This window comes from Doryrhamphus excisus, linkage group LG20 (genome assembly GCF_037039965.1).
Source record: "Doryrhamphus excisus strain RoL-2023G ecotype Guam linkage group LG20, RoL_Dexc_Guam_v1.1, whole genome shotgun sequence".
NCBI classification, from domain to species: domain Eukaryota; kingdom Metazoa; phylum Chordata; class Actinopteri; order Syngnathiformes; family Syngnathidae; genus Doryrhamphus; species Doryrhamphus excisus.
The window spans coordinates 4,727,151-4,739,930 of record NC_136376.1 but is presented as its reverse complement, the minus strand read 5'-3'; the positions used below and the strand labels follow the sequence as shown (position 1 = coordinate 4,739,930).

The 12,780-nt window shown below is 41.6% G+C and overlaps 1 protein-coding gene across 7 annotated transcripts in view; it reads right to left on the bottom strand.

Annotated features, from left to right (window-relative positions):
* Positions 1–12,390, bottom strand: part of cep170aa (centrosomal protein 170Aa) — a 28,284-nt gene extending 15,894 nt beyond the window's left edge. For all 7 annotated transcript variants that reach the window (XM_078787332.1, XM_078787337.1, XM_078787335.1 and 4 more), the window contains exons 1-6: positions 12,317–12,390; positions 3,982–4,119; positions 2,232–2,321; positions 998–1,076; positions 809–867; positions 481–712 (exon numbers count right to left, since the gene is read on the bottom strand). In XM_078787332.1, coding sequence (XP_078643458.1) covers positions 481–712; positions 809–867; positions 998–1,076; positions 2,232–2,321; positions 3,982–4,086 — 565 coding nt within the window. In that variant the 5' untranslated portion in view covers positions 4,087–4,119; positions 12,317–12,390. The remainder of the gene's footprint in view (positions 1–480; positions 713–808; positions 868–997; positions 1,077–2,231; positions 2,322–3,981; positions 4,120–12,316) is intronic.
* Positions 12,391–12,780: the final 390 nt, after the last annotated feature.

Below are 12,780 nucleotides of genomic sequence, written 5' to 3'. Positions count from 1 at the left end.
ATGGGCCCCCATTAAAAATGCAGATGGGTGGCTTTGTGTGTTTACTATACTGTATGTCCCCCACAGTACTGTATAGAGTATGTGCGTGTCTGTAGTTGGTACTATACTAGGATATATAGAAAAAGTGGTGCTGGCATATGGCATTGTATTATGATGGCACTCTTATTACTTAATCTTTAATAATAACACAAGCTCTATGTGGCCTTGTTTCAACATCTGGAGCTTAAGTAGGACCCCTGCTGGTCAGGGATGTGAATGATTAGGAAGGCTCTTTTGACACAAAAAAAATCATCTTAAAGTACAGTAAGAGCGTTTATTTTTCTTGGTGACGTGTCCACGAATGCTGGTCCTGAATAAATATTGGTAAGAAGTTTTTTTTTTTAATCTAATTTTTTAATCAAATACTCTGCCCCCAATTTTGTATGATTTCTCATCTTTACATGTATATAGTTTGTTCCATGTTACTCTTTTGCTTCTCACCTCCAATCTTCTCCTCTGCTTTGTGAGTGTCTCCAGATTTGAGCGTGTGCTCCTTAGAGGGAGAGACCCCATCTGCTGTTGTCTGGCCGGACCTGGGGGCGCCCCCACTGGGCGAAGACTTCTGCGTCTTTGATGGGGTCTTAATTGGAGACTTGCTCATGGTCGTCGTGCTCGTAGTTTCACCTTTGGATGGTTTCTTGCTCAGCTGGAGGCCGCTGGTGAACTTTTCATGCTAGAGGGGGACCAACAAAGGCAGATAAGGAGGATGAACACTGATACTCAAGAGGTAGGCATGGGGGGGGTGGTGGTTTTGAGTTTGCCATCTCACCTTGAGAGCCTCCTCGGGCACAGTGAGCTCGCCCCTCTCCACCGTGAACCAGTTGGTATGTGAGATAGGCCGAGTTAAGGAAACACCAAGTAAACATGCACAGATTTAGTGCACCACATGAATCCCAGAGGAACACCGGCGTGACTGATAAGGTGTGTGAGGGTGTTTAGAAGACAGATTGAAGGATATCATATCCAAACCTCAGCTTGTCCTCTAGCTTGAGGGTGATGTACATCTGCTCTTGAATACGAACGTCGTTTACAAACGTCTGCAGAGAAAGACACAAGTTAACAGTTATTTATTGTATTATATGTAAGTAGTTGTATTATTTCCTATTATTTATTGTCTAATACTGCATAAAATTGAGCTCAAATGCCAGAATATTCTGTTACATCATGTCCACAGAGCATATAAATGTGCGTTCTACTTAAAATGAAAGAAAGATGGTAAGTACATTGCCCAACATATCTGACTCAGCAGCAGGAAACTCCCCTCAATCCAACTAAACAAGTCGATGGTCGGTGACACAGCAGGAAGTGACTCTGACTCCTACTTCCTGTCGACAATCTGGGAGAGGATGTGCGCAACTTGCTGCATGTGCGTCTAATCTACAGGGGTGGGTGCTGTGAGTCAAGTGGTAATCACTGCGCATGAATAACACCACTTAGCAAAGTCAAGCCAGCAAGTAATCTTTATTGACACACGGAAATAATACAATACATAAACAACGTGTCGACTTACTGCACATGCTCCAATTAACACCTCTATTCAGTGGACGTCCCCAATGGTTTACATAAGCGAATTACTTCCAGTGTGTCTAAATTGTGTGAAGGGTCAAAAAACATCGGCATTAACACCTGTGGCTGTAGGCAACCTGATTTTTTTTTATTATGTCCACAAGAAAACATGAAGCATGCAGCCACTTAAGCTACCTTAAACATTACCTTGGAAATATTGGCTGTTGACTTGTAAAGTTATGTTTTCCATCACACTTTCTCATGCAATCCAAATCATTATTCAAGTTTAAAAATATGTAGTTGAGTGTTTAATGAAGCAGACTGTATCCTATGGGAGGAAGCCGGAGCTCTGGGAAAGATGCTGGACTATCCAGCTACTACTACCGATAAGTCGACCAATAGCATAACAGGTCCCAAGGTTGCCTTGTGGCTTATATTTGTTAAACAGACTGTCCCCATCGGGAAGGATTTAAATAATTAGGTTAACATTAAAATTGACCTCAGCCCTGATTAACATCTCCATTGGCCCAAGGATTGATTAGGAGAAGACAATTTGAAAGTTCTATTGACTAGCAGAAACCTCTCTGGATCTATCTCCATCAATCAGCCTTTTTAAGCACTATCAAGCAAATCTCTTGTATTCGCCCTTCACACGTCCCTCTGCATATTTCTGTTTACACACTCACCCCATTCAGGCTGCCCAGGTCCTTGACTTTGTGTTCATCTGAGCCCGGCTCGTAATTGATGACGGCGTGCTGCTTATCCACGCTGCGCGACTGCAAAGCACAAATCAACATGGAGCATTAACACACGACTTATACAGCAGATGCATGCTTTTAGTAGCTCATGATCTTGATCATCAGTTACTGCTTATGTGACGACTGTAGACTGAGGAGCGGCAGCTACTTCAGATATAAGGCATCTTAAGGCCACAGAATGGTATTAGTATTCCGATGGGTATGTCAGGGTTAGATGGCGCCATGCAGGCACTAGTATGCCTTTCAGGTGCCAATGTCACTAAATGTTTAAACACAAATTTGGATTAGTTTTGCTTAACTATGTAAGGAATTCCCACAAACTGAGTTATTTGGGGTAAAACTCAAACTTACACACAAACATCTGGTTTCCATGTGTACGTTTCGAGGTAAAAATGTGTCGATAAGGGCTGAGAAGCAGAGGTAAAAAAGGCCTTGAGAAGCACCTAAAACCAGCCAACCATAATACAGATTACCTTAGCGAGATTAGGCTGGATCAAACGGGATAGAAACGGATTGAGCAGCTTGTCTGACCTCACACTTTCAGGGCGCTGACTCGCGCTTGTCACACACACGTACAGATGTTTGCTTTACTATGGTAAATACCATACACACGCTACCTCATCGTGCTGTACATAAAAACACTAAAATCACTGCTAGAGTATGTAGTAAAGTGTAGCGATGATTTAGCCCTCCATTTCCTGCCAAGTGATTAGCTTGCTGGAGCGGTCACATGGACAACAGCCACACAACTTGCAAAAAAAAAAACACACACACACACAGAAATGAACACAACACAGTAGGAAACACAGGAGATAGAGAAATTGAAGCTTAATTTTGACATTTGGTTGCATCATAAAAGCATGACATGATTGCATTCAGGTCGGCTGGGAAAAGATCAGCAGACTGAAACATGGGGGGGGCTATTTTTACCTCTGCCAAGGCGCTGTCTGTTGGTTACTAAGCAGGATTGCACAAAAACTGCTAAACAAAATTTGCTATGAAACCTCCTAAGGGGTTGGACATGTGCTAAGAAAACTACCATGGTATTTTGATGGGGATAAAGCAACATTTTATTTCACATCTTAGCTAAAAATGCTCACATTTTAACAACAGCGATATCTATAAAGTTATTTGGTCTGTACTCTGTATGATGCCGTGCAATGAGTTGTTTCGCTCACAATCAGGCAGGCAATGGAGTAGTGGTGGTAAACATTGGGTATATATAATGTCATAGCACAGAGTGCCGCAGCCTTGATGCAAAACAGCACAGTCACTCAGATCAACCAAAGTCAAGTATCTGCCCCACTTTCTATTCATAGTACGCTGACCAGAGGTACCCCCCTGAGTAATCGTATAGCTGCAGAGTCGCTGTCTCAGCATGGACGCGGACACGCGTGGCAAAATGTTGTAATCGGCATGGGATTTTAATGGATTTAGATGGAATATATCAGATTGCAGCTGCATGTCAACCAAATTATTCATAACATCAATGAAGGAGATATAGAAAACTATCAATTATAACCACTTAAAACCCTATAATTTTGTCGTTTTTCTGTTTCTTCTGGAGTCTGGACAAATAATATTATTTGTATGTTTTTTGTTTCTTCTTCGGTCAATAAATAAAAAACACTTAGTAATTTAGAGAAGCAAGAAGGCTGTGTGTGCATTCTTTCCTCACCTGTAGCATGAGCTCACAATCATCCCGCCCAACAAAGATCATCTCCCGGGGAAGTCGGTGACGAGTGCCCCCACTGCTCACCAGGAACCAGGAGGTCACACTCATGTCTGCACCGCTGCAGCTGCTTGTGTCGCACACCTATGGGTGAAATATATAGGTACAATTAGCTTGTAACAGGAAGCATTCAACTGATCACAATGATTCTCCCTTTTTATTTGACAACATCAGGTGCTTTTAGACACACAGTAACAGTTTCTTTAGAATATTTGCGTGCATATGTTGGTTACTGCACAGCCATTACATGACAAAAACAGCAGTGTGAATGCTAAGCCAAACAAATCAAAGTGCGCACCAGTTATATTAAAGTCACATTTTTTGTCCACACCAAACCGCACCAAACCACGGCTGACCAGTAGATAGTAGATTTATAGTCCTGCAACATGACTCCAGGCTGAGCAACCAACACTCCAGCCAGCCAGTAAGACACATCCCTCCCCTCCCTGATCACTGCCAGATGTCAGTGCAGGAAGTGATGTAGGAATGTTGGCTGGCCTTCCTAGCAGGGCAGTTATTTTCCCCTCCATAACTGCCCCCACCCTCGCTCCACTTCAGAATGAGCTGGAAAAGGAGGTCAAAGCAGAAGCAGCTACAACCAAATAAAAACACACTTATCTGACAAAATATCAAAAACTTCACGGCCTTTCATGCATAAAGACTTTAAAGATGACGTACAAAACAAACACGCCGTGGGGAATTGAACTCCCGTGACTGCGAGAGGGGGTGTAAATTGCAGCACATGAAAGGTCATTTTTATAATTACATTTTTCACTGAATCACAAGACGACGGTCAGACTTAAATGCGGCCTCCTTCACGATTTTTCAATACTTCTCTCAATTATTTAGCCCCATTTTAATCACAAGCAGCACCAAAACGACGGTAAGGAGTGCCAAGAAAGGCTTGTCAAAGAGGGAATTAAAGATTACTGAGGTAAGTCCTTGTACGTTTGACCTCCTAAGCACTCGGTATACCAACTCAATAATCCCTGGGGTGAAATTTTAATCGACTGCACCCCTTGCACATCATTGGCAACTTAACGCAGTTATATACAAGACTCAGATCTGCCTTTCCATATGAGGAAGTTGATGCTGCATCATCTTAGTCATATGCATCTTTTTTGGAACAACAAACTTTACTTAGAGAGTAAAGAGAGTACTCTAGAGAAGACATGTAATTGTAATCCAATATATTGGCATACAGTAGTATTGTAATTAAGGATCGGCCGGCCGATATATCGGGACGATATTTGCGTTCTTGACTTGAATCGGTATCGGCCAATACGCGCACAGGTTCGCTGATATATTTTTCTGCGCATTTACAGACAGGCATCCGCTGGGCAGCTTTGTGTTGCTGGAGGACCCTGCAACACACGCAGTCGGATATGAATATTTACTCCTTTTAAAATTGATAATACTGTTTAAATGATTGTTTAAGAAAGCTGAATCCTACTGTTTTCAGTGTTTACCTTTCAATAAATACTTGTTTAAACTTGAGACCTGTAATATTTGTTATCATTGTAATTTTTGAATATAAATCGAGGGAGCAAAAGCAGTATCGGCCACAAATATCGGCTAAGGGTAATGGAAAAAAATTGGTATCGACCGGAAAAAAAACCATATCGGTCGATCCCTAGTTGTAATGTACTACAATTATTTTCTGGGATTAATATTTTCAATAAGCATCGCATGTGTGTGACCCAATTATTTATCAACTTGGATTGTTATATATACTCCATTAACAATGAAGCTGCACAATAACAAGTTAATGAGCATGTGGTAGCAGAGGCAGACTGGGAAGGAATCCCTCTAAGCTTGTGTGGTGTCATTAACACAAACCTCTTAGTAGCGACCACACAGGAAAAGCACTGCACAGCTGGGGTAGTGCACGGATGTACAAGTAGTGGCTCTGCTGGAGGCAATGCTACCTGCCATATGTGCTCTTATGTATGATTAGAAATATTAACATCCAGCTCCCAGTGTAATCACTGCAAACTACAACCACAATAACAAACGCATTGGTAAATGACACTTATCTATTTTAACATTTTGCATCATTATTAATAAAGTATGAGATCTAATTTTTATTCAAAGAGTCCTGCTCGGACAAATAAAGACTAATAGTGATCTCATACTTTTGGCAGGAATTCCCCCAACCCCGAGACTCCGATGCTCAATCTTACTCCCATGCTCGTGCACAAAAACACACTCACACACACACACACACGCCCAAACACCCGGAGGAGTGAAAGGGGGGGATTATTCATAGATGACTGTGAATTCTTTGTGTAGAGGAGAAGTAGAGGAGGTCACTCAGGAAGTAAGAAGAGCACTTCCTGCACTCATCTTTGAATCCTGAACTCGTGCTGTGCTTTTGTTTTGTCTTTGAATCTGAAATCAATGGCATAGCATGCGGGTTTGCAAGTCAACGCCTTCACAAATGGGGCAATGTTCAGTCACCAGCAGATAGGGAGGTCTGGGTTGTGTTTTCTTGGATTTCAAACCGTGAGTACTCCACTTTCCCAACTAGCCAATAACAAACACATATATGGGCACCGGAAATAATTTCATATACACTAGATACATAATAAGGCAATAACTCAATAGGTTTCCACGGCTGCTGCATCTCCTTGGGTGATGCAACATCTGCTCTTTGGCTCAGCATCATGACTCAGGAGCACAGTTGGCCAAGACACACTAAATAAATTGTGGCAGACAGCGGGAGTAGGAGGAAGTAAAAGAAAGAAAAGCAAGATTCATACTCCCGTCACACCGGCTGGCGTAAAAGTCATCACTGTAATCGTTAGAGCACAATAAAACCGCTAGAGACTACTACAACTACTACTACTTCAGACAACTAAGACTAGGGGTGCCCCGTTACAATTTTTTGACTTGGCTCGATACTGACATTGCAACCGTGAATGTCGGCCAATACTAATATCAACACAAATCATACATGTATTTATTACTTATTTTGTGGTGTGGAGTGATGGAAAAAGCTTCAAGCTTCACATTAATCAATACTCAGTTTACAGTTTACTTTTTTATGCATTTGGGGTATAGTTTTCATATACAAGGGTTGTATTAAATTGTGGCCTGTTTTTGTACTTGGCAGCATCAGAGAGACACTGCCTGAATATAAGACAGTAGAAAAAGTTTGAAAAGGACAGCTCTAGAGATTTATACCTCCCCTCCCCAAGCAAGCTTTTCTTCTTGTCACTAACATATACAACAATGACCTGGGGAGATGCAGCTGAAACCAGCCGGGGGTAGATAGCAACAAATTATAAGATACTATGCCAACTATAAGATACATTTAAGATAACTGATCCTTGAGCGGCTAAGAAATAGGATATCCCACCAGTTGTAAAGATCCACATTGTCTCTGATTGGAATACTTTTAATATGGTAATTAAACAATATATGGAAATATTGCAGTTAGCATTCACCTGATGTCTTTGTATTCTTATCACTTGATTTAGAAGTGTCAAATTATTAGAAATGGTGGTCACTATGACACGGTACAACTACTGCAAACCAAGTAAATAAACAAATAGCTTCTCAGGACGATGTATTAGATCAGATAAAAATCCCTAATATTGTGCCAACTAAAAAGTCCAGGTTCAACAATGAAAAATCGTCTTTGTTCGACTTTGTTGGATTTTGAACAAAAGGACAGAAATCACCTCCAGGCATTACGACCAAAACCAATTAAGACTGAAGTCTACAGATGCTTGTAGCCTTGAAAACGCTGACCTATCGGGTCAGTTACATCGAATTCACCATGAAAGACAAGAGACAATGAAATCGGGCATTTGAGATGCTCCGAGAGCAGGAAAGACTCTGGACCCTTAGGGGGTCTTAACTGGATGCAGACCACTGAACAAAGCAGTAGATTAAAGACAAAACACGCAAACAATCTGTTGTTGGACAGACAGAGGGGGCTATTGTCATCCCCAGAGGCCTCTGAGACTATTGGAGTTCTATATGGACAAAAGCACAATGCAGTACATTAAGTACATCAATAAAATCAATAGTTGATGATTAAATAAGCTATTGCATTGTCTGTCGTGATGTTATTAAAACTTTTTAGCACTCACACAAAGTGTATGCATGTTTTTCTGGCCTGTCAGTTGCACAACAGCTAAATTAATAATGCAGTAAACTAGAAAGGCCCTCGGGATCAGAATATATTACACTTGTCTGTGATTTATTACATTGACAATACCTTAACATTTAAGATATGAGGATGACATTAATAATAAGCTCATAACAAGGCAATAAATCACGTCAGTGTCAGTATACTACCTCTGGTGTGCATGGACAGTATGTGTGTGTGTGTGTGTGTGGTATGGATATGCACATGCAGCCTGGAAGGGGTGAGAGTGTACTATACAGAAAGAAAGACCATATGGTGCTGAAAGGCGGTCGCACACATCATATGAGCAGTTGGCGAAAGGAACAAACAAGCGTGCAAACACACACCTTTATTTAGCCAGCACCCTTCTCTCATGCTTCATTGTTATTGTTATACACGCACCCACAAATAAACACACAATGCTACTGGTTGTTAGACACAAACGCACCACATGCTCAGTGACCCCCGTGGACCTTGTGACCCAAAGACCCACATATCCTGGAAACATAGCTTTCCAGACGCTGATAAGCGTGTAGTATTATATAGCATTTGTCAAGCCGGTCACTTGCAGTCACAAGACTGATGGGCTACAATGCCGGTTAGTACATCACAGCTCCCGATAGAATGCAAAGGGACTCCATCACAACAATGTGACAACAGCAACAGATGACAGCAAAGTCCCCAAAAATGGAATACTTTACCTGATCAGGATGTTAAAATCTGACATTACGTTACATCTCAAAAAGCACTTTCAATAAACCAAAAGTCTCCTATAAGTCACCATGTGTGGCCTACAAAAGCAAATAACGGCCAGGGTCTCTAATTAACACCTGGTGAAAAAACCTGGCATTAACAGCTGCGGCTGTAGGCAACCTCATGATGTATTTTTGGACACATTTAGCAGCTTTATATACCTCTGCATGTGCTTTAAATGGGACCTATTATGCTTTTTTTCCACTTTTCTGACCTACAAAATGTTGTTAGAATGTTATGTTATGAGTATTTCTAACACCAAGTTCTACTGATGTCAATGCATACGTTGCAGATTGCCTGCACTCAGTAAACATGGACCTACATATCCGGAAGTCCTTAGGAGCGATTGAGAGCGTGACCAATCACATTGGACTGGGCGTACCTAGAGGAGGGCCAGGGGTGGAGCGAATTAAACCGACGAGGAAGTCCATGGAAACACTGCAGGACAAGGTGCAGAATCTGGAAGATCTGGAAAGCTTTTTGTGTGGGTTATTGCGTGGCGTTGCTCTATAGAAGTCCAATAATTAGTACAAAGCGCCGAAAAATGTTGACTGCTCATTTACAACACTGGTTGTATTGCTGCTTGGTTGTGCAATATACTTGTTAATAATTAACTATGCAGTCAAACAGAGCTACGTTCTGTGTTCCATTTTCTCATGCACTCCAAATTATTATGACAGTTTAAAAAAATTTTGTTGCATACATTGACTTTTTCCCGTTTAAGAATGTCCTGGCCATAATAAAAGTATTTATGGTAGAATAGAACTACATCTCCTCCCCTGGAACTAGCAGCATATTTCATTATCTGACTTTGAATGAGTGACTTTTCTATATTATAGTATTAATGCTCATCTTTCAGCAACGGTGACTGAGACATGTACCACAAGGCTTTTCAGAGCATGTGATCATTTCTCCAGAGAATTCCGAGCACATACTTGACGCTCTACTGGCGTGAAAACGGGGAACTCTCGCTTTTGCACACTGGAGGGCTACGTCAACATTAGCATGACAAAACAATCATAGTGGAGAGCCTGGCGACGGACAAATATGAGATTAATATCTGTTGTGGAAAGAAGCACATAATAACAGAAAGCAAGGCGGGTGTGAGTTACACCCCAAAACAGATGTGGGGGTCGTTTGCTGGCTGTTTTATTTTTCTTGGGAGTTCAGTGCAGGAAAAATGTGTAGAGAAACACCCATGATATTCCACAACAAGGGAGGTTAAAATATTTTGCACTGTCAACTGTCCAATATTATCACTACTATGTGAAAAGGCTGTCTGTAGCCACTTTTCTAGTTTCTACCATAATTATCCGGATAAAAAAAGAGCCCAAACTTTTCCAGATAACATATCTAGTAGTAAGGTGGGTCCTTTTTTCTATTCACCCACCAGTTTGCACTTTATCCTAACTAAAAGGGATGCACCCTAACATTTCTACTCAGGCAGATTGGAGCAATAAGATATAAAGCTGATATTTCACTAAACTGACCTAAATCTAGCCTTAGATATGACGTGATGTTTCAGCGCCAAAAAAGCACAACGTCATTACAAAAGAAGAAAACAGTCGTCACTTCCTAAACTTCCTTCCATACACAATGGCTGTGGGCAGGCCGCACAAAACACACAACAATGCCCTCAACTGTAGCTTGACACAGAAAAGGTTGTGTGCATATTGAATACATATTATTATGAGGTTGCCAAACATTTTATAACACAACAGTGCTCTATTGAACAGTCCCACTCAGACTAAAGGCAGAGGATGCATCAACCGTCCTGTGCTGTGATGCTGACACAGTATATTTCAAATAAATAAATAAATGCAACCGCCCATTGGATGGATACTCCCAGCTCAGGCAAGCCCAGCCCACCACAGGCCACATTTGCAGAGAGGACAGGAAAATGGAAATAGAGAGGAAAAGCTGAAGTGGACTGGTATTATCTTAACATTCTACGGCTTCATGCCCACAAACGTCAGTGGTGTGCGACATAAAGAGGAACATGCATCAATAAACTACAAATATAAAAAAGCACTGCAAGTAATCAGAGAGAACTGTTTTTGTTTACATACCTTGCAATAATTGTAAAAACAGTAGATAGAGAACGTAACACCTTTTCGGAACTCAATAAGTGGCCCGCAGGCCAAAAACAAAAAAAAAGTTAACTGCAGTTTTAGCAGTAGGGCCTCAAAACAGTAGTCTGCCTGTCATATAGAGGATTTTTGAACAGTATTTTTGCAGTAGGTCCTGAAAAACAGCAGAGCGTTCCTGTCGTATATGGCGTGGACTTCTAAAAATCAGCCAACTGGTACTGCATAACGGATCTTTGACCAGAATTTTTTGCAACAGCAGATCCTTAAAAACAGCAGAGCATTCAGACCATATTGAGAATCTTTGACTTTTTGCAGCAAGTTCCTAAAAATAGCCGACTGTGTCAGTTATATAGAGAAACTTTGACTAGTGTTTTTGCAGTAGGTCTCAGGAAACAGCGGGAAACAGCATAACCTAGCAAACATTGCTTGTGCTCTAATTTATGATTATATTATCAATTTGGTAAGGTGAAAATGTGAAGGTACGGCACACCTGACATTATATACCAAGTAAGAACAAGAATCAACAATTCATTTGAATTGTCCTGCTTTCATGCATGCACTTAATGCATGTAATACACTTATCTTGCTGTTAAGTGACAGCCAATATGAGCACAAAGAAAGCAGATGCATGCAAAAAAAACCAAAACAAAGCCTCCACGTATAGACAAGGAGGAGGATCATCGAGAAGCTATCTATTATAAGAGACAATCTGAAGCAGCCTCTCTTCGACATTATAGTGAAAGAGCACCATTATGATGCTATCATGTGTCCATTGACACAAAGCCTAGCGGTGTGGGTGACCGACCTTCTCCTCCTTTGTGATGCATCCGAGCCTCCATGAAGCGCCAACATACAAGCAAATCACAGGCATATGTGTTAAAAACCGGCATTTGTATCATAGCCTTAAGAGACTGCGAAGAGACGCTTTGCAGGGTCTTCACGATGACAATAGAAACTGTGGGTCGCCATCAACCGCTGTGTTGTTTAAGCTAATCTGTTTGTTGTTTTCACATTAAATGTCAACCTTCGTTTCAGAGTGGTTGGAAAACGTCTAAGATGATTTAAAATATTTGTTAGATGATGTGCTGACGCGAAACGGTTAAATCTATTGACAACCTGAGATGAGCATCAGCACTTTCGTTCCTTTTTTTATTTTCCACTAACTTCACGTGGACTACTAACTATGGCAAAATGACGTCTTTTTATTCGTCCATTCAATAAAAGTGACACGTTTTCAAGGTTCCACGTCGCTAATGATGTGCTGTGTGTGAGTGTGTGTGTGAGTGGAGCCCAGCCCTACCGTTGCTGCCGCAGTACCGTCTGGCTCCGGCCTCCACTCGCGCGGTTCCTCCTCGGCTGCTCAGTGCTTGCTTGGTACGCCGGCAGCAGCCAGAGAGGGCGTCGTGGAAGTAGTCGTCACTAAAATGGAAAGCACACATTCTGGTTTGGCTTTCAAAATAAAAGCACTACTGCACAAAAACACAAAGGGTATGACCATACTGTCAATCAGTGCTGCATTTTATTGTGTAAGCGAGTCATGAGAATTTCCAGCATATCAATTTTTACTTGACATTGCTCTTGAATCAGCGCCTGCCTGCGTCTACACTTCCAGCAATGGATGCCTCCAACTCGACCGCTAGTTCCGTCAACCAGAACCAAGTGGGCGGGTTTCCTGGTCTCATTTGGACACGTCTAAAATCCCCTTGGTGCTGTTGTCTACTCCAACAGAGCTGTCCCCACTTGTGTTTAGAGATGCAAACCAGC